Source organism: Natrix helvetica (assembly GCF_964273705.1).
Source record: "Natrix helvetica genome assembly, chromosome: Z".
NCBI lineage: Eukaryota > Metazoa > Chordata > Lepidosauria > Squamata > Natricidae > Natrix > Natrix helvetica.
In genome coordinates, this window is record NC_138554.1 from 42,522,011 (window position 1) to 42,548,977 (window position 26,967).

A 26,967-nucleotide genomic window follows, 5' to 3' on the forward strand; every position below is an offset into this window, starting at 1 on the left:
TTCTGTATCTTAAGCCTATCTTCTGGAGTGTTAGCTATTCCTGCCAGCTTGGTGTCATCTGCAAATTTGATGAGTTCCCCATTTATTCCCTCATCCAAATCATTGATGAAGAAGTTGAAGAGTACTGGGCCTAAAACAGAGCCTTGGGGTACTCCACTGCATACTTCCCTCCATGTAGATGCAGTTCCATTGAGGACTACATGTTGAGTGTGGTTGGTCAGCCAGTTACGAATCCATCTGGTGGTGATGCTGTCTAACCCACATTCTTCTACTTTATCCAGTAGTAGGCTATGGTCTACCTTATCAAATGCCTTACTGAAGTCAGCATTCCTCTGGTCGAGTAATTTTGTTACATTATGACAAGATAAAACATAAAACTGACTTTTTTATTTTTATTTAGTAAAAATTTGAAATGGCTCAGTAGTCATAGCTCTCTAGGCTGGTTACAACAAAAACAAATGTATTCCGTCTTGGAATAGTTGTCATTTATTATTATTATTATTATTATTATTATTATTATTATTATTATTATTATTATTATTATTATTATTATTTTTAGATGAGAACAATACACAGAAGGCTACTGAAGATCAAGGAATCGTTTTAAAACAAGGCTATTTGGAAAAGAGAGCTAAAGGTGAACATCTACTAACTGAATATTTATTTATTTTTGTATTTATTAATCAAATTGATATGGCTACCTATCTCATGGAAAATTACACTGCGTGGTTGATAACACCCCAATAAAACAATAAATATAAAACAATTGTTATCTAAATCTATTATAAGTTAAAACCTTGAGGACTATAAAATATCACAAAATAACAGAGTTGGAATGGATCTTGGAGGTCTTCTAGTCCAATCCCCTGCTCAAGCAGGAGACCCTATACCATTTCAGACAAATGGCTGTCCAATCTCATCTTAAAATCCTCCAATTTTGGAGCACCCACAACTTCTGAAGGTAAGCCATCCCACTGATTCATTGTTCTAACTGTCAGGAAATTTCTCCTTAGTTCTAGTTTGGTAATCAGAACTAAGTAAGAAAAGAAAGTAGTAGATGGAGTCCTTTTTTGGGAGAGGGGGCGGTCTAGAAATGCGAAGAATAAATAAATAAATAAGTTAATAATAAGGGAGTCATCTCACAAGTTCATCTGCCCTTGGCGTCCTCAGGCCTGCTGGCATAACCAGCTTTCAAAGCTCAGGAATGCTGAGGTTGACCTAATCTTTGTGGAGAGAAGATTCCACAAAGCAGAAAAAGTCTGCCACCTAGGGCCTGCCAAATGAAGCTCCCTAGATGGGAAAATCGGTAACATGTTGATTATGTTGGAACGGTGAGGCAGATGAAATTAGGAAGAGGCAGTCCCTCAAAAAGGCCTTGTCCCTTGTCATAGTAGAGCTTTAAAAGACAACACCATCACCTTGAATTGGACCCAGAATAAGCTGGTGACCAATGCAGTTCACCCAACAGAGGGTGAATATATATATATATATATATAAAAAACTGCTTGTGCTTTTGCATTTTGCATCAGCTGAAGTTTCCAGATACTTTTTAAGGGGTAAGATCCCTTGGCATAAGTAAGATCCTTATCATTATTAAAATCAACTGTGATTGATTTATGAATTTACATTTCTGTATTCCTATGTTGTCCATGCTTTAAAACTTGTAATCCTCTAAGCAAAAATTATGGTTAACTTTTCATGCAGACATTTGGTGCTGAGAGAAGTACATAACACAAAATACAACATCAGTTGCTAGAAGTGATTGTATTTGCTTCTATCCATTTCAGTATGATTATTATTGTGAATACCACGTATTAAACAGATTTTTCTCTTGTCACATGTCATCATATACTAAGTCTATAGACGTATCCTTTATGGAAGCCAAAGTCTAGAAAATAACTTAAAATGTATCAAAATATCCTGGTTGCATCAGTCCATCAATTTGCCATTCCTTCAGTTAGATGTAGATAAAGTGATAATAGAAACCATATTGCAGCAGAAAAAGATAGATAGGCAGAGTAAAAGAAAAAAGAGAGAATTAAACAGATATCCCAGGAATTTCTTATTCTTTAAAGAATTGTAACAATACATAGAAAAGGATATTCCATGTTTGGTCAAATGTCACTTACCTATTTGGCACTACAGGCAAATAAATCAGTGGGCCCTTGAAATTAGAAAAAGTGACCACATTTTTGTACTTTGGAATAATATTTAATCCCTGCCAAATTAATTAAAATATTCAGCAAATAATGAGAGCTTTCCAGATATTTTCAACTTTAAAACATATAGAACATGCCACAAGTCTTTGGAAAGGCTTATATACATGACTTGTCAAGTATTATGTAAACTGGGAATTGTTATAATTGAAGTCCAGCACATTTTTTCAGGTTGAAAAAACTGCAGTAAACAGACAAAATGAGTATATCTCTTCTGAAAAGTACCTTGTATAAGCAAAATGCCTTGGAACAATATGTATTAATACCAGAAATAATCGTGATTGATATTCTTTTTCAGAAATACAGAATCCTTACTCATTCCACCTCCTTTCTTTTTCACAGACTCCAAAATCTTTGGTTCTGAGTGGCAAAGGAGATGGTGTGTTCTTGACAATACAGCTTTCTACTATTATGCAAATGAAAAAAGTAGGTGTTTTCTGTTCCTTCACTGCATCTTTTGAACTGAGGTTTTAAAAAAGCTGTTCTCTTTTTAGGAGACTGTGTTCATGAGTAGCCATAAATGTCCAGTGGATCAACTGGAGAAGACAGCAGCAAAAGAAATGCTATTGTCCAGAATTCATTTTACATTATAGCTCATTTATTCTCTGATATTTTCTGCATTTATTACAAACATTAAAGCAGTTCTACACACAAGGAACCCAGGGAAATGAAAATCAAATTGTTAAATCTCCTGTACATCATGTAAAATTGAGGGGGGGGGGGGGATATCCACTAAAGTTTGCAACCAGTTGGAAGTTGTATATGGATATTCCTAATCCAAATGCAACAGAAGAAGTGTTACATCATATTGGCTCTTTTAGCTGGGTGATGAATTAGCCACCATACAGGGTGGGATGTTGCCATTAGATGCAGCCTTAAGATGAAGAAGACTGGCTGGTTGTATTCTAACACCGTTGTCAGTTAAAGATGAACAAAAAGGAGAAATAGAGACACAAGGCCCTGTGTATATAAAGTAGTCCCCATTTTCTCCCATTAGTTGTCAGGTGGATTTTAATTCTCCTCTAAATGACCATATGTAATCTTGTATGTCAGTATGTATAAATATTTTTCAGTTATGCACAATCATATGCATATAAACAAGTTAATACTTCCAACTGAATTTAGCAAGCTTTAGATAAATGGGCTCTGATTACATTGTACCACTATGTAGAAAAAATTGAATGTAGGTTAAATGTGTGTGTGTGTGTGTGTGTAGACAAAAATAGAGAGGGGGAGGGAGGGAGAGAGAAAGAGAAAGGAAGAAATAAGAAACAGAGAAAGAATTGCTGCATCTCGGAAACTGTAGATATATATACCTGCATACAAGTGCATATTCATAAAGCCAGTCCCCATTTCCCAAACACACTGTAGTTTGACTGAGAAAAGGAGTATGGAAGAGGGTGCAAGAATACATTTAATTCTCAAAAGCGAACATCATTGACATCATAGAAACAAAATGCATGTATAACAGGAGACTGAACCTATAAGGCTGGTGTTTGGAAGTTTCAAAACTCATCTCAGAATTCAACACCATCTTTTGGTGTAGGAACTGAGGAGTTCCTGCTGCCACTGGAAGCACCACATCCAGCTCACAACCCCAGTGTGTGTGAGAGAGATGGTTCACTCATACTCTGCTGCCTTACTGGTCATTATAATGCCAATGGCACAACCTCCTACTTATGTAACATAGACAGACTAATTTCAGAAGAAATAAACTAAATCAAAATTTTAGAGTTAAAATAGATAAATATTTTTTAAATTTCACATTAACTGTAACTTTACCTATTAAAATCCAAACATTCATTTTTTGAAAAAGATAATTTACAGTGGTGCTCAGCTCATGAGAGAAACAGCCAATAACTTAGAAAAACAAATATAAAAAAATTGGAAGAAAAACACAGTGCTCCAGGTAAGCAACAATACAGTAATGGTTTGCTGCATAAGGAGATGAAAGAGAATATCAAATTAATGTTATCAGTTACAAGAAGGTTCTACAGAGAAAAATGTATTTTTGGCATCCAGCCTGAAGTATTTAATACAATTCACACTGTGAGTTAAACATTCAGTTTCATACGTTGCACAAAGAAAAAAGAAATTCAGTATCACATAGAAACAATATATCAATAATCTGTTGCAAATCCTGGCTAGATATAGATAGCAATTTCTGTAAAAATAGTCTTCTTATAGCAAAAGGTCTATGTTTCTGTTTTACCTAATTTTACTTATCCTCCCACCACATGTGGAACTTGTACATTTATATGTGACAGAGTGTCTCTCCCTCATGAGAATATGTTTAGTGAATGTCTATGGTTGCTTAGTTTCTATTCTAACTCTGTACTTTGCCTGAATCACTAATGGACAATCATAACATCCCAACTGCTATTTTATTCCTATGAGATCACAATGTCAATATTAAACGGCTAATCATGTACATTTGTGATCTGATTTCCTGATAATTTTTGGTAGGAAGTAAAAAAGAAAGGGTTCATAGTACCTGTAAAATGGGGGGAGGGAGGGCTTGAAATATATCATCTATCCACTGGTGTGATATCATAAAATAATCCTTCCCATAGCAACCAAAACCCCTTCCCCACTAAAATATATGTGTTTTAATAAAACAGCATACTCCAGCAGTCCTAATCAATGACTTAATTGGGAGGGCAGGGAGAACTTTTGAGTGAGGGCAGAATCTGCCTTCTGATCCTGCAACTTGGATCCTTTGGAATGATGCTCCCTTTTTATCACCCTCCTGCAAATTAGCTTGAAGCAAATGCATATGTCAAGTCTGCCATATGGAGACAGCTTTAAATTGCTTCATCTAGCAGCTGTTCAGAAGTGGAGAGTTATTTCTGTTCAATTTTTTCCAAGCTGTTGCAAACTTGAGAGGAAGGGTTGTTGATGCCAGAATGAGGAGAATCTAAAATGAAAATCCTTGCACACAGATCAGTTCATCAAACATAGATCAATTAAAAGCTTATTCTGCATGGCACTTGTAACATGAATATTGGTCCTAAGTCCCACATAGCTCTTTGATATATCCAGAATATTGCACATCCAAAATCAAAAATACCTTTTCAACGTCATTTTAAATTAAACAATTAATGCCAATCAAGCTCATATTCTGATGAAAATATAACAAAGGGAAATGTATCGTTCTAATGGGGTGCAAGTAATCCATAAAATAAAATGCAGTTTGAAAGAGTATAGATAGTCCTTGACTTACAATAGTTCATTTAGTGACCATTCAAAGTTACAACAGCACTGAAAAATGTGACTTTTGACCATTTTTTACAGTTATGACCTGGGCAGCGACCCCATGATCATATGATCAAAATTCAGATGCTTGGCAACTGGTTCATATTATGACAGTTGCTGTGTCCCAAGGTTATGTGATTCTCTTTTGCAACTTCTGACAAGCAAAATCAATGGGGAAGACAGTTTCACTTAGCAACGGGGTTACTAACTTAACAACTGCAGTGATTCACTTAACAATTGTGCCAAGAAAGGTCATAAAATGGGGCAAAACTCATTTAACAACAGAGGTTTTGGGCTCAGTTGTAATGGTAAATCAAGGACTGCCTGTATGGCAGACATAAAAGAATGATTAAATTCTTCTCTGCTATCCATAGTTCAATCATCATCCTATAAGCTGCCCAAAAGTCACTTTGGATAATGATATGGCTGGCATACAATTTAATAATAAATAAAATAAGTAAAAAATGAACATAAGGAATCTTGAAGACCTTGGGGTCCTGTGTTGAATACCAATAATGATTCATCATTGCTATTGTGCAGGCAAACAACCAAAAGGCATGTTTGCTATTGAGAACTATCATGCTCAGTTGGCTCCCTATCTGCGCAAGGATTTCCGAAGAGATTGCTGCTTTGAGTTGACTTCTCCTGGTAAACGAACCTATGAGGTATGATTAACAGACAAGGAAAGTGTTCTTTCTGCCAACATGAACTGTAGGAAGAGTTTTCATCAAGAAATTTAGTCACAAAATGTGTTTAATGAGGGGAAAGACAACATTGTATATTCTGTATTTTGGAAAATACTCAGTGAAATGTTTGCGCTTCCTTTGTTATCGATCATATTTATAGAGGTCCATTCAAGTAGAATTTTACAAATAGTACTCTCTATCTGTTTATTTATCCATCCATTTATTTTAGTTATCTGTAAAATTCTAATATCCTAGCTTAAAGAATATTTTGCTATATAAAGTTTAAAATGCTTTTGAACTGTTCTGTGATGCTTGCCACAGAATTTAGCTAGAAAGTCAGCATGGCTTCATTATGTTTACCACACATATATTTCATTGCTATATTTTTAATCTATTTTTATCCTGGAATTATTTCATTTGACATGGTTATAAGAACAATGAAGAATAATCAACTACTATTACTACTAATACTTATGAAGCTATTTTAAAGATTTAATTGCCCTCTGCCAGTGTGAGATACAGTTCCTTTTTACATCCATTTAAATCCAGTGGTTCTATTTCCTGCCTTTCCCATGGTTCAACAAATGCCTTGCTTTGCATTCCTAAGGCTTGCTGCTGTCTGATAGTTGTTGACATAACCAGTGCTCTTGTTCTGGGAATTTCTAGCTCTCAGCATGAGTCCTATATTCGCCTGTGCACAACATCAGATCCTATAATTTTTGTTAAGAGAATGGGATATTCCTCTTTCTTTCTACTAATGTAAATTCAATACTTATATTAAAATATGTAGAATTAAGAATGAAATTAAAAAACACTGTTATCCCCCTGCACCATTGTTTTTATCATTCTGCTCGAATTAACTTATCTTGGCATTTATAAAAGTTGGAGGGACCGAGACATTGCTGCTTCAGAGCTAATATGTATTAATTATGCTGAGTTTGAAGTTCATACAACCCAATCAATATGTGAAAATCCCACCCAGTAAAATTAATTGAGATTCAAGGCTGTTTAAATATATTAACTGAACCAACCTTGTTCTTTGGTTCTAATATATTGCTGCTTCTCATTCCCATACTTTTCTCCCTGGTTAGTCTGTTAGCTATTCTTCTGACCCTTCTTTCCATGTTTATCTCTGTATCCTTCCTTCAGTGATCTTGAGCAAGCGTTTTGTGATAGTGAAGCAAAATATCCTCTGCCTCATTAGTAGAGTGAAATAATTACCCTAGAGTATCACCCAAAGAGATGTGGCATTGTCAGTCTATCTGAAACTTCATCTACATTGCTAACATAAACCTATTAATGCATAATTTTCTCCATGCATGTTATTTCTAGTTCTCAAAGCTAGTCCAACACCAAAGTACTCCTGTGGCAGAGTTTGCATTTTAATCTGATTAATCTCTGGTCATTACACATTTTCCATTGTTTGGTTTTCTTTCAATATATATGTGGACAGCCTCATCCTCATTCCTCAATAAGTTTATTTAAATTTTTTAAAATAAGTGAACAAATGCAAGAATAACATTTTTTTAGAAGGGGAGGGAACTATTTTACATAGAATGAGAAGAGTTGAACAGTGGTGGAAATGAAAGACATGATGATATTTATCTAGACAAAAACATTACAGACTAAGGCTTATTTGCCTATTCATTACCTTTCTTATTGTTCACTGATTCAGCAACTGAATGGGTAAACTGTCTTTAAAAACCCTACTGCATTTCAAATGATCCTAAGCAATAATAGATATTATTGTTGCATGCTGTTATGAATTCATTCTTAATAATGATTTACAGATGGATGGATGGATGGATGGATGGATGAATACAGGTATTGCTCAACTTACAACAATTCATTTAGTGATGATTTGAAGTTACAATGGCACTGAAAAATGTGACTAATTACCATTTTTCGCATTTAGGACCACTGTAACACCTCTATAGTCACATGATCAAAATTCAGACACTTGGCAACTGATCATATTTATGATGGTTTTAGTGTCTTTGAGTCATGTGATCCCCTTTTGTGACCTTATGACAAAGTCAATGGGGAAGCCAGATTCATTTAACAACCATATTACGAACTTAGCAACTGTGGTGATTCGCTTATCAACTGTAGCAAGAAAAGTTGTGAAATGGGACAAAATTCACAACTGCAAAATGCAAAACAAATGTCTTGCTTAGCAACAGAAATTTTGGGCTTAATTGTGATTGTAAGTTGAGGACTACATGTAGAACATAATACCAATGGCATGTAATCTACACTGATGGTGGTGCCATATTTAAATATCCAGCATGTAAATCAAGGCAGATAGATAGTCCTTAACTTAGACACATTCATGTGTGATTGAAGTTATAGCTGCATTGAAAAAAGTGGCTTATGACTGTTTTTCACAATTATGACCATTGCACAATCCTCATAGTTACATGATCAAAATTCAGCCACTTGGCAACATTCTCATATTTATGACAGTTGCAGTATCCTGCAGTCATGTTTGCAACCTTCTAACAAACAAAATCAATGGGTAAGCTCGATTCACTTAACAACCATGTTGCTAACTGCAGTAATTCACTTAACAACTATAGCAAAAAAAGTCATAAAATAGGGCAAAATTCACCTAGCAAATGTTTCACTCAGCAACAGAAATTTTGGACTCAATTGTGGTCATAAATCAAGAACGATTATATACATTTGGCATTCTGATTTTTTATTTCTTTTGCAGTTCACAGCTGCTAATCCTACAGAAGCTATAGACTGGGTGGATCATATCACATTTCTGCTGAAAGGTGAGTCCCTTAGGAAGGATCAAACCCATATTTTAATTCTAAGAATTAATCAATGAAGCAATTACATATTTATCAATCAACTATGGATATCAATAGCCTTAACTAATCCACCAGTTTGTGCATTAGTCATTCGCTTCAGTTTTCACAAAGTGGAAGGAGAAGAAATATTGTCCTAAATGGTCTTCAAGTGAATGTGAGTGAGAAAAAAACAGACATTCACACTCAGTATCACATGCATGAACATACTTATCCTGTTCATCGAGACTTTTGACAATGTATGTTCTCACTCTCCTGTATCTCTGCCTTCTCTGAAGATACCCGCTTTTATATCAGTCTTAGGGGTGCATACTGGTAGTGTCCAGACTGGTAACAACTTTGCAGTATTCTTCTTTGTTTTATTTATTTCTTTGTTTGTTTATATTTCATATTTCTTAATCACCCATTTCCCTCAGAGATTTTTTGAAAGAGATATTTAAAGATTCTTTTCCAGTCAAAGTTATGCTTGCCACTCTTACACCTAATGATCACAATACCCTTTCCATTTATCTCCAGCATTCCACAGGATTTCAATCGCTATTTATTTTTCTGATTATTATTATCAAGATTTTCCACATAAGTGTTGCCAGTATTATAATACTTTGTATCTATCTTTTTCAAAATTCATGCCCTTATTCTTCCTACAGATATAGGCATGCTGCATTTAGGGATACTGATCAAAGGAATAGGACTTTCTTTCTCTACCACATATTGTTTCTCATTACTTTCCCTTCTATGACTCTCAACTTATTTATCAACAAATTATTTCTATCCTGAATAGACCTCTTGAGACCATACTTCAGTTCCACAAACTTCAGTTAACGTGTCAGGTACGGTATACCTTAGAATCATAGGACTAGAAAATACCTTGGAGGTCTTCTAGTCTAACCCATTGTCCAAGGCAGGAGACCTTAAACAATCCTGGACAAATGGCTGTCCAATCTTTTCTTAGAAATCTCCAGCAATGGAACACCCACAACTTCGGAAAAACAAGCTGTTCTGTTGATTAATGTTTCACACTATAGGGGAATGTTTGCTTAGTTCCAATTTTTGCTTAGATTGGATCTGTCCACCCATTGTTTTTTGTTCTGCCCTCAGGTGCTTTGAAGAATAAGTCAATTCTCTTTTCTCTGTATTAGCTTCTGAAGTATTGGTAGATGGCTATCATGTTACCCCTAATCTCTTTTTGTTAGGCTAGTTCATTTAACTGTTTATCATATGGTTTACCTTCCAGACCTTTGTCATCCTTGTTGCTCTTCTTTGCACTCTTTCTAAGGCCTCAGCATCTTTTTGTGTCGTGGTGCTAGATCTGGACACTGTATTCTAACTGTGACCTCAGCAATGCAGTATAGTGCAGGGATATACCTTCTCTATTCTTGATGCTTTCACTCTATTGATGCAGACTGCTTTTTTTTGCAGCTGCAGCAAACGTCTGGCTCATACTTATGTGATGGTCCTTTAGGACACCTAGATCTCTCTCATAATTACTACAATAGAACCAGGTACCCTGTATTCTTCTGGTACACTGTGCATTTGTTTTTTCCTGCCAAAATGCAAGACCTTACTTTTCTCACTACTGAACTGTATCTTTTTGGATAGGGCCCAAATTCTTGTCAAATTCGTCTAAATCTTGAATCTATCTTCCAAGGTGTTGCCAATTCTCCTAGTTTGGTGTGGTCTGCAAATTTGATTAGTTCTCCTTCTATTGTCTTATCTAGATCATTTATGAAGATGTGGAGGAGCACTGAGCCCAACACAGAAACTTGAGATATCCCACTTTCACTGAAGTCTAAACATACTATATTCACAGCATTTCTACTACTTTAGTCACTTTATCAAAAAAGACAGCAAGGTTTGCCTCTAAATTCTCCACCTTCTCTTCTACCAATCCAATCAGTTTACACCTCATGCAGATATAATTTGAGTTCTCCATAAGCAGAAATACAAGCATGGCACGAACCTTGCAGGACACTATGGTGCTAGCCTCTTTACCCATGACTTTGTTATTGTCCATATAAATGCTCCAAATAAGTAAAAGTCTTAGATCCAAGGGAACTGAATTTTGTTATCTATATTTACCATGCTTTTCAAGTCTTTCCCTTGTTGTGAAAGATAATTCAACTTTTTTTTAAAGATTATTCTTCTGCTCCTTCTTGTGGCAAATGTTGAAATAATACTTAAATACATGACGTGAGGGCAAATCAGCTGTTCTTCTTAAACAACCATATCATGCCATGTCTTTGTCAGAAAGCCTTCCCTCAAACACAATTTACAACCCACAAAAAACTGCAATCTTAAATTTGCAACCAATGTAAATAAAGGAATAGAAAAAGCCAAGACGAAGTTCTCTAGTTCTTCATATGTTTAAAAAGAAAAAAAAAATTAAGTCTGGAAGCCACGAGTCCCAATTGCTTTCACTCAAGAAACTTCTTAATTTCCCTTGCTTCTGAAATGGAGGAGTGGCATCATGGCTGGAGGCAGCAGAATTTCTTTTATGTTTCTTTGTATATTTTGTTTAAAATCACTTGGCGTGGCAGGGTCCTCTGTCCTCACTAAAGCACTGGACCATCCTTTAGCATCTTACCAGGGCTTAATGATTTAATGGCAGAAATGCATGGCCAGTCAATCACTCCTCTGGGAGAGACAGAAAGCCTAAAGCAGATAGCAATGAGCCACAAGCAAGCAAGCAAGTATTGGATGTATCTACTCCCAGTTGCCATCTTTACTTATATACCTTATACTAGTGACACATAGCTAATTCCAGATATAATCAGTACAATCACCTTAACTGTATGTTACCTATATGAATAGGATATTCAGCTTTAACATACTGTTGCAAATTGGAACCTATCTAGGGCTTCTGCCAAAATGTCATTAGGTAAATGATCTTTCCTTTCTTCCCTCTCTTCCTTCAAAAAGTATCTCCAATTTTATAGAAAGCAGGGAATGAGTAAAAATCGGTATTATTGAAGGGACTGGTTGTTCGCCCAACAAAACAAAAGGATGGATCTAGCCAGAAAATCAGAAACTATGTAGTGATTAACATACCTTCATTAGTTGTGCCATTGTATAAAAAAGTATTGGAGAGTCTTCTTCAGTTTCAGTTAACAATAAACCTCAATAAACCAGGCAGGATAAGGATCCTACTCTTCACATATAATCTTGATGTCAACTCTATCAGGGATCTGATAAAGCTATATACCCTCTGTCAGAACTTTACTCTGAGAATGGTAATAAATATCTATCTAGGAAAGCAAGCATTTATTACTGGGCTTTGCAGAGAAAGATTCAGGGATTAGACTCAAATTGATAAATTGATAGATGCAAAAGAAACCCTTGTGACATTGAAGATCAACTACTATAGAATCTAACAATTTAGCCATACCATATTTACACCAGCTCTGGATTTAAATCTGTGTTTCTTTCTCCTGCCTTTATGTGGCAACATATTTTTGCTCATACATTGTACCTCAACGTATGTATAATCAAGGAGCCCACAACCACAGAAATGTCTACAGACAATGCTGGCTCCCTTAGCTAAGAAAGAGAGATGAACACCCCCCCTTAGAATCAGACAAGACTGGACAGGGGAAATCTTAACTTTAACCTTTATACTTTTTGTTGTCTGTTTTTAGACTACTGCAGAGAGTTTTGATAACTGTCTGGTCTGGTCTCAGATGTTTACTTATGGCCTTGCTGCTTCAGCCAAGATGTTCTTTGTAAATCTAGATATGGATTTTGCTTCCAAAAGTTGAAAACAACTTCCTTTGCTGTTTTGAAAGGTCTTTTGAATATATCTATTGTCACCTTCTACAACAAAGTGGGTCAATGGAAAGGTTATCTGATGGATATGTTTTTAATGCATGGATGTAAACAGTCTGAGCTTTTTCCAATTCCATCTCCTCATAAATATTCTTTTAAAACTGATTTCCACATTATCTCAGTTACATCCTAGTTGCCACATGGTGGCTAAGAGAGCTATGTTCCTGCCTTTTCTTTCCTTACGTTTGTGCAAGAAGAATTTGACCTATTTCAACAGAAGATCAATCTGAAGGTCATCCAGACTTTGTATATTTTCACCTCATAATTTTATTCTTAGAAACCACATAGATAGTTCTTCTCCATGACAATCTGTCCCTAAATTGACTTATTCAGGTCGTCCAATAGGGCACCCATTCCAAGGTCTTTATAATTGTCCTATCAAGTGCTAATCTGTGGTATATCTCTTGACTGCTACTTCGTTTATTGTTGATAGCTTGATCCTAAAAGGCAGAAGCTACTCACTATTTGTTTATTTAAGGATGGTTACTGTAATTATTATCAATATGGTTATTAATATGGTATTTTTATATTTAATCTTAGCACACTTTTCACTGTACTCCTTTTATCATTAGAGCTTCCAAATCATGTCCATTTTCAGCTGTTAGAGTAGTCTCATAAGCAAGGAGGATCTTACTGATGTTTCTTACTCAATTCAATCAATTTATTACAGTCTTAGACCAGAGACCAGAACAAATAAAACGCTTAGTATATATACAATTAAAAATTCTAGTATAAAATAATAAATAACAACTAAAATCTATAATAAAGAATCCAGTCTGTCAATTATACATGGTCTGACTATACTACAGTTGCAATCCATAAACTGTGTGGCCTGTTGTAGGTTCAATGCTAAAAGGGAAAGAACTAAGCAGTGCAAGGATTTGCCACACTTGTTATATAACATAACTGAAGAAGTGTGGGGAAAGACGAGGCTTGACACACTGAGGAATGTCCAACACTATTTTATTAACGTTTAACAACAGCAAGCAATACAGGAGAGAATCTCCGTTCCTTTGCCTGACAGCTATTTATACAAAGAGCTGTCAGGCCGAAGGACCAATCAGGGAAGCGGATCAGCCCGCCTTCAGCCATGCTGCGCCTGATTGGCTAAGGCGCAGCATGGCTGTTGCTGGCTGACAACAGAGGGAATCCCCGGTCGTATGTCGGGGAGGAAAGGAATATAACACTCCTTCCCCCCTAGCGAGGACGCATTGTGGCTCCTTGGGGTGGTGGTGGTGGCAGCACAGCTCGGCAAACTTGGGCCAGGTGCCCCTTTTTTGAACACCGGCGGCAGATGGATGCCCGGAATGGGTAGGCGGACCGGTCGTGGCTGCCCCCGCAGCCAAGGCAGGTTGTCAAAGTCTGGCGCGGAGGTCGCGGATTGCGGCATCTCTGCAGTTCTGCCAGGCGAGCCACGAGCTCTTCCTCTTCTTCAGCCGGGCTCGGCATGGGCACCAGCTGATCAATGAGGCAGGTATGCGCTGGGGAAGATGGAAACGGGTGGCGGTCCATCTCAGCGACGGATTGCTCAGACAACTCCACCGCCCGTGCCTCAGCGACCGCCTCTGCCAAGGTGATTTCTGGCCGAGCCAGGAGACGCCTCCTCAGCCGGCGGTCCCTGATTCCGCTGACAAATTGCTCCACCAGGTTGTCCTCCAAGTCCGGAAACTCGCAGGGTATAGCTGTGGTCCGCAAGGACTGGAGGAACTGGCTGATGTCTTCGTGCGGCTTCTGGACGCACTGACGGAAAGCGTACCGCCTGGTAATTTTCGATGGGGTCGGGGCGTAATGTCCCTTCAGCTTGGCCATCAGCGTATCCCAGTCGAGATCGTGGACTGGCAAAGGGGCTGCCAACGCCTGGGCGGCGTTGAACATTGGGGTTCCGCAGCTACTGAGGAAGAAGCTGCACTTCTCCTCCATCGGAATACCCCTTTTCCCGTTGGCTCGCAGGAAACACTCGAAGCGTTCCAAAAATCCCGTCCATCCTTCTCCCTCAGTTCCGAAGGGAGCGAACAGAGGAAGCGAAGACATAGCGGCTTGGAGTTGTGCGGCTCGGGGAGCTAAACTCAAGCGGCTGTGTGAAGAGGTTGGGTTCCGTCAGGGTCGTCGCCTCAGGAGGATCCCACCTTCGTCGCCAGTGAAGAAGTGTGGGGAAAGACGAGGCTTGACACACTGAGGAATGTCCAACACTATTTTATTAACGTTTAACAACAGCAAGCAATACAGGAGAGAATCTCCGTTCCTTTGCCTGACAGCTATTTATACAAAGAGCTGTCAGGCCGAAGGACCAATCAGGGAAGCGGATCAGCCCGCCTTCAGCCATGCTGCGCCTGATTGGCTAAGGCGCAGCATGGCTGTTGCTGGCTGACAACAGAGGGAATCCCCGGTCGTATGTCGGGGAGGAAAGGAATATAACAATAACCATGGTGGAGAAGACATGTGTTTGTGACAAATCCCCAGTGCTGCTGCGCAGAATCTGGCCACCTGTGCTGTAGTTATGGTCTGTTCATCCTTAAGCAGCCACTGAAGATAGGTAGTGTCAGAATGGCCAGGATATCTAGCAGTTATTGGCAGGATATGTTTTTCCTCATCTCCATATAAATATAATATAAAGATTCCTGACTATGTATAGCAGAGGTGGGTTGCCCCCGGTTTGGCCCAGTTCAGCCGAATCGGTAGGGGTGATTTGGCCTGGGTCACAGAACTGGCAGCAATCCAGGCTGGCCGCGCCCTCAAACTGGTTCCCCGGTCTGTTCTGCCATTGCTGGCATGTTTCTGCGCATGCGCAGAACAAATTACAGTCAACTGCACATGCGCAAGCAACACACAGCAACATGCAAAGCGTGTGTGAAGCTAACTGGTACCAATCGGTACATGAACCCACCCCGATATATAGATTTGACATGAGGGCAATGATATTTTAAAAACATATTCCACATGGTCAACATGACTGAAGGCCTTTTTGTAATTAGCAAAGTACATGTTAAATTTTTTGTATTCTTTGGTTTTCTCAATTATTGAGCAATTAGCAATAATGGTTCTTGTTCTTTCCTTTTCTAAAACTAGATTGAGCATTTGATATATCCTTTTCCATTTACAGTTCTAATTTGCATTAGATGATCATGCCAGAAATAGTCTTCCTTGTTTGGATAGAAGTATGTGACCAGTGAGCTCTTCTTAAATTCCTAAGGACTTTGGATATGTGTCTGTGTTTAAAATAGATTTCTTATCATCATACAAAAACATCTGCATACATTTCTAAGAATCTTAGCTTATGCATCTATTTTTCAAAAGATATCTTGAACTTATTCAGAAAAATCATAAAAACAGAATGATAAACTTGTCTGAAAGTCACAGAAAACGTAAGGAAGTTTAATCGAAACCTCCAAATTGGTGATTTTGTTCTAAGAGTTTCCTTATTAATTTTGAGGCTTTTGTCAATTAAAGACTAACATCAAAGAAATCCCATTTACCCTTAAAAATACATCACCTAAATAGAGAAATCCTGATTGTCCCAAAGTTATGTAAGAAGTTTAGTGATGAACAGATTTCAATCAGGTGTTTTTGAATAAAATCCAGTACTTTATCTTCACATACACACAATATTGTTTCCCCCTACACTATTGTGACTTATACAGGTTGCTCTGGAGTTCTTCTTAGTATGGCTCAAATCAGGGTTTCCCACTTCATGGAAAAAGTTGATGGTGAATACATTGATGCGCACCTAGTCTTCTGACCTCTTTATTCTTGCAGTGCACATGAGGATAATTTGAACCTTCCCTTACTTCACCAATTAAGTGGCAATGTTTGGTAGTTATTGAACTTGCAGCAGGTTGTTACATGGCCTAGATATGATAGTACCTGCCCAATAAACATATTTAAAAGAAAAGAAAACAAGTGATGTGTGGAAGCTACAAATAAAATTAATTTAGGGAAATTTAGGTTTGGCTGAAGAAATAGAGGGAGAGGTTTAAAGAATACATAGCTAAAAAGAAGAGGCTTTTTAAAGCACAGGCAAGGATAGCTATGGTAGAAAAGCAATGAGCTTCTAAAAGTACACCCTCCTATCCAAATAATGATATACAAGCTAGCATTCTCTTAGCACATTTTTCATAGTTTAATGCTCAAGATAGGGATAATGATAAAAGATATTTCTCCCACATTTTTCCTTGTTTAAAAGAAATGTATATACTGTAATCCTTAATCCACTTCAATATTCATAGATATGTATTTAGTTGGTTTTTATACTAATTAAAAATTCCAGATCTATTATCTTGTCATCTGAACTGAGACAAATCTACTCAAAATGCAAAACATGACATCTTCTTCTCCTATCTTGTTTTGGTTTTATTTTATTTTGTACTTTTCCCCAGGTTTATTCCTCCCAGCTCCCTGGATACCTTTTAGGCATATAAACCAACTTGATAATAATGAAACTTAATGTGAGATAGATTAATCAAAACCTAAAATCACATTTCCACTTTGGTGGAGACATTTTCTGAGTTATAAACAATGCATGCTCTCAAAGCATCCTCTGCTGGTCAGGATGCAAAGCCTGTGTTGTGAATGCTATTTAAGGTACTATGATTGAAAATAAATTTTTATTGCTTTGTTGTTTTTGTTACTAATCTACATTTTTCACTCTAAAAATTCATTGATGAGGGGACCAAATTTCATTTATAGGTTGTTAGTTATGTTTATAGATACTCTGAATAATATCCTCCTTTACAGTGAAAACAATACCCTGCCTGTGAGAATTACAGATTCAAGGTGTATCTGTTATGGGATTCCCTTGCACTGAATTGCATTAGTTCTAGTTTCAACCCATAAATGTATAAATACAATAGGAGATGGCATGTTAACATTTCATGCTATGTTAATAAATTTATAACAAGTAACTCTGCTAACTTCACTGCTACCAGCATGCCACATCAGAAACCGCCAAACAGCTAATCAGTGCACTGGGCATCATGGTTGAACTCTGCTTTCAACTTGGTTGCAAAATTCAGAAAATATAACAATTTCATGAACCAGAACAAGTCAGCTGCAGCATGCCACTGATTGTGTGGTATGTGTACTATATGCATAGCAAAGGTTGTTTTATTACATTTTTAAAGTTTTATGTATCTTCATGAATTTGCAGTACTGTAATGGGAATAAGGATCTCAGCAGAATGTGGTCTACTAGGCTGTTAGAGTTAAGTTACTTCCTTTCAGAACATTTGTTTTGATTGTTATGGGGGGATGAAAGTTGTATCCTTTCGTTTTTCTTTATGGTTGTGCATGGATTTGACCACCTGATGAAATCCCAGAGGAGATTGGTAACCTTATTTTTAGCAAGCAAGTAGTAATGTTATTGAATCTGCCTGGTACATGGTAGATGATTCTTCTTCTTCTTCTTCTTCTTCTTCTTCTTCTTCTTCTTCTTCTTCTTCTTCTTCTTCTTCTTCCTCCTCCTCCTCCTCCTCCTCTCTCTCTCTCTCTCTCTCTCTTCCTCCCTCCCCTCTCCCTCCCTCTTTTCATAAGTTATTTTTTCTTTTTTAATCTTTCAGATATGAATTCCTTCATTATCCCCTGTGAGGAAGAGGAGGAGGAGGAGGAGGAAGAGGAAGAGGAAGAGGAAGAAAAGGACTACCATAATACTGATAAAGAAGAGGCCTATGATGACATAGAGAGTTTTGATACCCCAAGTGTAACATTTAATCAGGATTCCACTTTGGACCTAGACAAAGAGGAGACCATGGTGCAAGGCAAAGAGGGCATTTATGAAGTTCTTCCAGGTGAGCCATTCACTTTAGGAATAGTGGAAGTTTTAGTTTTAACACATTTGTACTTTGGAGAAGACTAAGTTTACTTATATTTGAAAGAATCTGTATAACTCTTATGTCAATGAAATATTTTACCAAAAATAATTTATACAAATACCATGCTTATACCAATTTGCAATTGAAAGTCAGTTTTAAAAAGTCAGATTAGAAATATGCACGAATTATCTCAATTGGTTGGAAAAATAATTAGATTATTTGAAAGGACAGAATGACATATATTCCCAGATTATTTTCTCTGGTTTTCATTTTATATATGACAGGCTTTTCTACAAATTCTGGGCCTAATACACCTAAACTATTTGCTGAAAATGACTACTTGCCACCAAGTTTAATTTTGGTGCATTCTAGTTTCCTGAATCTATTGATCCTTTCAGTTTTATGTTATTTTCAGTTTACAGCATGAAAACAGAAGTATAATTAGGAGGATTCTATGGAATAAATTTTCAATCTCACATTTGTAAAAGACATCTAAAATTGTTTTGACTATTTGCAGATCAAGTATCAAGAGCTATGAACAAGTCTCTATCTCTATGTTGGCATGTCTAAAGTAAAGAGCAGTCAGCCAGACAGTTGGTGCTTGTCTTACGCAAATAATTATGCAAACAACAGATAATTTCTGCCAAAAATTGAGTATCTCATCCCAATCATAAGTTCCACTCAATGCATTCCAAAAAATGCATACCCTCCCTCTGTTTATTCAAACAAAAAGTAAATTGTTAAAATGTCCCCTCTCCTGCAGTTCATGTATTTCTGCAGATATATCTATGAATGTTTATCCATTGCTTTGCAAAAACATACCATAGGTAATTGAGGAAATGCTTTTCAGTGCAGAATGTAAGGGCTTACAAATATAAATAATTGCAATGAAAAGCCTCCAATGCTTTCCCATCATGGCAGCAAATCTCTATTGTCTTTCAAAACCCATGTGCTATTGCTATGTCTCAAAGGTGCTTTTTCAAAAGACAACTGTACTGTTTATTTTGTTTTGTTTTGTTTTTTGAAAAGACATTTTGCTTCTTATCCAAGAAGCTTCATTAGTTCTGGCAGGATGGTACAGGCGACGGAAAGATTTGTTCTGACAGGATGGGGAGAGGGGGGTTGCAAGGATCATATTTCTTTGCAGTCATCTGGTTGTTAGCACTCTGAGAGCTCTTGAAGCCACTTCGGGGTTTATCTGTGCCCTCAGGGTCACACGTATCAGAGTGCAAATAGGGGTTGGATCTTTTTAAAACTACTGAAAGGACTGCATTGTGGACAGGAGATAGGTAGTATCTTATTCTTCCCCCTCTTTTGAGAGAGGGCTGCTCAATGTTAATGTAAATTTCTGAGCTGAAAGAGCATGCCTCTGTTCAAGGATAAAAAAAAGTATTGTGACAAAGATAGGTCATGTTCGTAAATTCCCAGTGTTGATGTCATGTGATTGGCAGGATGGAGTTCCTATGGCCCCAGTGCCAACATATTAATACCAAGGCTTAGCTGTTCTTTGGAAGAACTCTGAAAGACTGCTTGTGTTGTTCCAGAGTAGGGAGGCGTTCCTTATCCTCACACAAATTCAATATCACTCGAAAACTGATTGTTAAAAAAAGGTTTCAGATTAGGGATTTTGAAACTAAGATTCATGAGATACTGAATTCTGTGAAGTTTATTTCTATCAATATCTGGTGGACTCAAAAAATAAATGGAGCTCTTGGGGTAAGCAACACATAGAGACATAGATATATCTGTACAAATGAGTAATGTCTTTATAAGCAAAGGCAGTACAGAAGGCAAGGCAGTAAAAACTCTGAAGAATAATACAGGAATTAATTTTCTTAAAAGGAGAAAGTTACGTTTACAATCTTTGTTTTTACATTGTGTGAGCAGAATTTATTTGAAATACTAGATTGCTAAATTAGGCAACAAAACTATTGATCATACATCAGTTAAATAAAGAGAGCTACTATATGAGCCTGCAAACAGAGCTTTCTACCTCTACTGTCTCAAAACCTGTTATAAATCATTCCTCTGCCCCTTCTGCTATTTCTGATTGCTGTTACATTTCAAACACAAGAGAGAGAGATTTCTAGGTCATTAAGAAAAACATTCCCTGTCATTAAAATTACTTCATCAATTCCCTGATTACTCATTAGGCTATAAGGTGAAATCATAATGAGAGGTTCATTCATGCTAATCAGCACACAACCAAATTCATAGGAATGTTCATTCATTATTCCCACTGTTAAAATGAGGGAGCCAATCTGAGACAATAGCAGAGGAGGACTGCTGCCTGGTTGGACCGGTTCAAGCGAACTGGTTGTTAACATATGTGCAGCCCACCTCTGGACAATAGGATTAGTAATCCATACTAAATCATCATTCTGCCCAGCACTCATGGAGAATGGCAAATTTGTTCCATCAGTCTGATTGGGATTTCTTAGTGTCTTGAGGCAGGATTTCTGCATATCAGTTTCATTCTGCAGATAAAAAGAACTTACCTTTCTATACATGCTCATATCTTTTCTTGTGCATGTAACAAAATCACACAAAAGGTCTAGACATATTCTTCATTTATGAAATACCCCTGCTATTCCTAAATGAAGACTCCAGGATCACTGATGAAAGTCTATTTTGAAGCTCCTTGGGGGTTATAACTTCTTCTTTGTAAAGATATGTATTGAAATAAAAGAAAATAAGAAAGATAGCAACCATATGAGAAAAAATATTTTTTGGCTAGGATTGTAAAGGATCCAGATTCCTTGTACCTACAAACTCTTTGCAAAGTCTAAAGCATCTGGTATACAAATCACTGCACATATTTAAAAAGAGAAACCCAAGGCACACATTGCCAAACTCCTCAGACAAATATTCTGGGCAAAAATAGCAATTCGATAAGGATAAAGAATCTGGCAACCTCATTTCTGAGATCCAGTAACTAGCTTTCAGGCCTTGGCAGCATTCCTTTCTGTCATTCCCAATCCTTCAGACATGTTGCAGAGTCACTGCCATAAAGTTCACAAGAGTACTGCAACTCTGAATTGAATAGCAGAGAATAGAGAGATGGAGAAGAACCATGCTTTCCTGAATATTGATTCACGTAAAAGTGATAGATTATTATTTTTTTCATCTAGCTCCTTTTCAATCTCATGTTTTTCAGAGGGTTTTTTCTCTCTCCCCAAGGCCATAACTAGAAAAATGGGAAAGAGAGATTCTAAGTGCTATCAGCATCTGAAGAAGACAAGATAGAAAAAGCTTTAGAAAATCTTTCAGAGAATTCTTTCCCTGATCCCAGTGCAAAAGATAATTAATAGAGAAAGATAATGGAGTTTTGTCCTTGGCTATTCTGCACCTCATGGGTTGGGATTTTCCAATTTTGCATAAATATTAATATCTAAATATCAAACTATGTTAAAAGACGGGCCAGGCACTTTACAGTATCTTTGCCAGAGTCTTTTTTAATGATTGCAACATAGAAGAAAATAATTTTTCCAAGATATTAGTTTACCATCTGATGCAAACTTCAGAAGAGAGATCCTGGAAAAGAAATTTGTTACGTCCATCCTGTATTTGAGTCTTTAAGTCATGAACCACCTTTGGAAATAGAAAAAATATTGTGAACATGATTTTCTATTCTTACCTTATTCTTGGTTCATTCTTACAAGAGAAAAATGACTAATCAACAGTTTATGTATTTACTTCCTTAGTTAGGGTCCTCAGTTTGAAATTTTCTGTGCATTCTATGGAAGTACTAGCTATTTTAAATTCAGCAATGACCTCAGTGAGATTTGATAAATAAAAATATAGACACTTCTTCCTCTGCTTTTTTTATAGGATCTATACTTTCCGAAGTCAGCAATCTAACTGATAGATCAAACAGTTATTTAATAATTCAGTACCTGTAAACCTAGCTTCCTAACAAGTGTACCCTAGAATTAATAAGTATTAGCAACCCTGACATCTCTTCAAGAGTAGTATTGTGTAAAACAATCAACCATCTGATTGTCAAGCATATACATGGACTTTCACATCAGCTATATATGCATGTGGAGCATAAAACTGTGGTCTTTATTTCTTCATTATTTAATTTACTGGGATAAGAGATAACCTAGCATAACTTTAAAAGTAAAACTCTGAAGATGCTCAGAAGCACTCAGTTTGTTAATCTCTCTTGCGTGCCAGCTCAGATTTAGGTTTAAAGAAGGTCTGGTAGTTGTGGCAAATTAAATTCTTCCCAAGATCTGATTGAAGAAGATTTCTCATCCCTCTCCTCACCCCACTTTGTTTGGTATCCTATCCATCCCTCTCTTCAACTTGGAGATTCTAAAGATATTGTGAAGCCATATCTCCATTCTGTTTACAATTGCACAGTCCTTCCATTCATACAGTATATCCCTTCCCCCAAGTCACCAACTGATATAGTGAAGTAGGCCTGCATTTGGGGCAGATCCTCCAAGGAGCTGTGTTTTAATGTTGCAATTTGATTCAATTTTCCACTCTATAAAATTACCCATCATTGTTCGTTGCTTCCTAACAGACACCTTCACTCTTAATTTAACAATCCTATCGAATTCTGCCTCGGAAATTGGAAAAATTTATCACCTGTGAAATTTTATTTTTCCTTGGTTGTATCTGTTTTTGTAAAACTTCATTAGCGACGATGACTTGCTGAGGAAATTATCTTTCTGACTCTCTCCTTCTTCTAAGCAGTTCATTCTGTTCCATTCTTAAAAAAACACTCAGACACAACTGAGAATTTTATTTGCATAATAAAAAGCATGCCACACAAACCCAGAAACAAATAAAAATGTATCTGCTGAGTTTTTGGGGTTCCTGCAATAAATCAGACCAATGGCTCATTTCAAATTTCATCCTTTCTTCTGATGACTAACCAGGTATATTCATAGTAGGATGGTAATTTCCAGGCTCTGTTTAGCTCCTTGTCATAGCCAGCAAATACTAAGCAAGTAGATTTTATCTGGGCACTTTTATCAGTCTGCTGTTCTCTGTATCCATGCAGCTCTTGAATGGTGACCATTTCAAAATCCTGTGGAAATTAGTTTTAGAGACTGCTTGAAAATCCTGCTTTATTTATATACTACTAAAACTTTCATCATGACCTTTAATTGAATGAAATGGTGCATCATATGGCAACCATTTTTGAATACTGGTTTTCCAAGAGAGCTAGCTTGGATGCAAAATATATCCAAAATCTGGGACTCAAAACGGAATGAAATTTGGGGAAGTTGTGGCTACTTCAGTACTACTGGCTAGTGCTGCACTGTTAGGTTACTGCTGTGGTTACATGAACTTTATTTTCAATGTTTTTTGTAGTTTCCCAAACAGTCTCGCATTCTCTTGCTCCCTTTCCCACCCAGTAGCACTCACTTACCTGCTTGCTGGATAAGATAGGGAAGGGAAGGGGAAAGGAAAGAGGAACAAGAAAGAAACAAAAAAGGAAGCAACCATCACACTCCCTTCCTGGTCCATGCTACCCTGTCACTAGTTTTCAAATCTGTGCCACCCCAAGCACTCTCTCCATTTTCCACTGTCCTCCTACTTGATCATGCAGCATCCCTTGCATATCCCTATGTATCCACCCTGTTTCACACTGCCCACCATACACCTTCTGTAACCCATATCAGACATCTCTTGTTTGTCCCCACGAATTCTTCCCAACCCACCCTGCTCTCCATAAACCTTCTCTGCTCATGACCACCTCTTTGATAACCTCCACATACCCTTCCAAAACTGTACCATCATCTCATGTGCAGTCCCTGACCTGCACAGCACCTCTTGCACATTTCCAAGCACTCCTAGGCTTCTCAACCCACACCACTCCTGGCATGCCATCCCCACCTGGCATGACACCTCTCCCATATATCCAGATAATTCCCATGCATTATTCTTCTTCCATGCTGCTCCTGCGCACTCTATCTGACCTGCATAGCACTTTTCACGCATCCCCAGGCTACCATTTGTGATCTAAACCATATCCCATGCTCTCCTTGACCCTCACAGCCTCTCTGGTGCACACCCATATAGCCTTTCCAATTCACATAGCACCACTTGCAGACACCCATGTATCATTTTCCCATCTATCCCTTCCCTCCCAACTAAGAGTGGCCACTTACCTGGCTGTTACTCTTGGAATTGCAACTTCCTGCTGATTTTTTCTTGCATTGAAAGTAAATGGGAAAATTAGCAAAAATTTGAGGAGGGAAGATTGGGAGAAAGGAAGATTAAGATTTCCAACATTTTTTGCCAACTGTCCATAAGAAAACTTAATGAAGAAGCTAGTAAGAAGTTGGAAATTGCTCCCATTCCCATTGCTTTTTTGCCCAGCAGTGGTCATTCTGTTTCTCTATTTAGGTAATGTCGCTCAGCGGGGAAGGGATTTTCTAGTGTTAACCTTAAAACTGAGAATAACATAAATGTGTTGCGTTTGTCTACTGGAAGTTGGTATGAAAGAGATCATAGTGTAGTAACAAACCACATGCCTCAAATGTACAAGGTTCCTGTTTATTCCAATATCTTCTTATAGGATATTCGAAATGTACTTGAAAGGGAATATTTTTGCCACTGAATCTTAATCTACTAAGTGTAAGAATCCAATTTAAAATATCATGGATACATGGCAATCTGGCCTCCAGTTCAAAGACTTCATTCCAATATAAGCAAGCCCATCACACTTCTAGATAATTCAACATTGGTCAAACTGATCTTATTATTAAGAACTGTTTATAATATTAAAATGGGATCAGCCTTGCTGTGATTATAGCCTTGCTATAATTTAAAGCCATCATTCTGTTTTTCTAGATTCTGGGATATTAGGTGATGGTTTATTTCTTTTCAGGTTATCATATAGTGCCAGTGGTGGGTTTCAATTTATTTTACTACCGGTTTGTTTTTGCATGCACAGAAGCATCTGGGCGGGTGGGCAGAGCCTCCTGCTGTCGCCACTACCGGTTCACCCAATCCGGAGTGAACAGGCAGAAACCCACCTCTGTATAGTGCTATCATATACCTCTTCAAGTCTTTTCAGAGCTAAGCATGCCTCCAGCTCCTTCAATCTCTCTTCATATGGCTTATTTTCTACTTTCATTATTATTCTTGTTTACTTAAAGTATTTAAAACATTTTTAAAGTGTATTGTCCAGCATTAGGCACAGTAACTAATCAAGGTTATTTTTCAAGATGGAATAAATTGGAATTTATTAAATGAATTCTAATTTACAACAAATAAATTATTTCCTGTAACTTGAAAACTAAGCTTCGATTGTTGATATCCAGCATCAAACTTTGTAACAATTAATCAGTGGAACAGCTTGCCTCCAGAAGTTGTGAAAGCCCCAACACTGGAAGTCTTTAAGAAGATGTTGGATAGCTATTTGTCTGAAACGGTATAGGGTTTCCTGTCTAGGCAGGGGGTTGGACTAGAAGACCTCCAAGGTCCCTTCCAACTCTACTATTGTATTATTGCATTATTGTAACACCCAACCCAATACCACTCTCTAATCTGATGAGGAATCACTAATGAGGTATGTTTTAGGTATGATTTTAAAGCCATATATGTGTATCTGTGATTAGTATGCATTTGTATGTGTCGGTTGGCTAGGGAATTCTCTGATGTTTTGTTTTGTTTTTTTTATATGCCACCCATTTCACTCTCAAGTGACTTCATTGTCTGAATTGGAATCTACCCCTTAAAGTGATTAAGGTTGAAAAACACTGCAGTAGATGATGACTGAGGTGATGAAATAATGATTGGTATTGTATATATCCAATATACATAATTTTAAAAATAGACATGATTTCAATAATAAAAAATAAAACATATCTACAGTACCTATATAGATACCAGGAACATTAGCTACATTAAAATTATTCCAACATCTATGAAACAACATTAGAATACCCTGCCTTTCATGCCAACTGGAATGCAGTAGCAAAATTTTACTGGTTTTCTTAATGACAAAAGGACTGACATTCAGAATGCCGAAAGAAACTATTTCCAGAAGAAGGGCAATATGTAATTAAGAGTAGGCTCTCCCACAGCTACCCAGATCTGCATCTCTATAACTATTTTAACTATTAGGCCGTCCCATCCACACCTCTGAATTGTTTATTCTTCCCCAGCCCACCCCATTTATCTTAAAAATAAATGGTGTTCTGCAATTAATTTTTGCCTACAACCATGTTCAAACTCTCACACTTTCGACCCCTATTTCCTGTTTGAACTGATTTCATACAATTCATCAATATGTTAGCCTTATTGGATAATTGTAAGTTAGAAGCTCTATCTGTACAGTATCTGTTGTGTTACTTTAAAAACAAAAATATTGTGACATATGTTTTCCTTGTCTCTTACTA

The 26,967-nt window shown here is 37.2% G+C and overlaps 1 protein-coding gene across 1 annotated transcript in view; it reads left to right on the top strand.

Moving 5' to 3' along the window:
- SKAP1 (src kinase associated phosphoprotein 1) overlaps positions 1-26,967 on the top strand; it is a 489,348-nt gene that overhangs the window by 381,439 nt on the left and 80,942 nt on the right. The window contains exons 5-9 of the mRNA XM_081971397.1: positions 560-637; positions 2,559-2,642; positions 6,012-6,136; positions 8,874-8,937; positions 18,347-18,574. Coding sequence (XP_081827523.1) covers positions 560-637; positions 2,559-2,642; positions 6,012-6,136; positions 8,874-8,937; positions 18,347-18,574 — 579 coding nt within the window. The remainder of the gene's footprint in view (positions 1-559; positions 638-2,558; positions 2,643-6,011; positions 6,137-8,873; positions 8,938-18,346; positions 18,575-26,967) is intronic.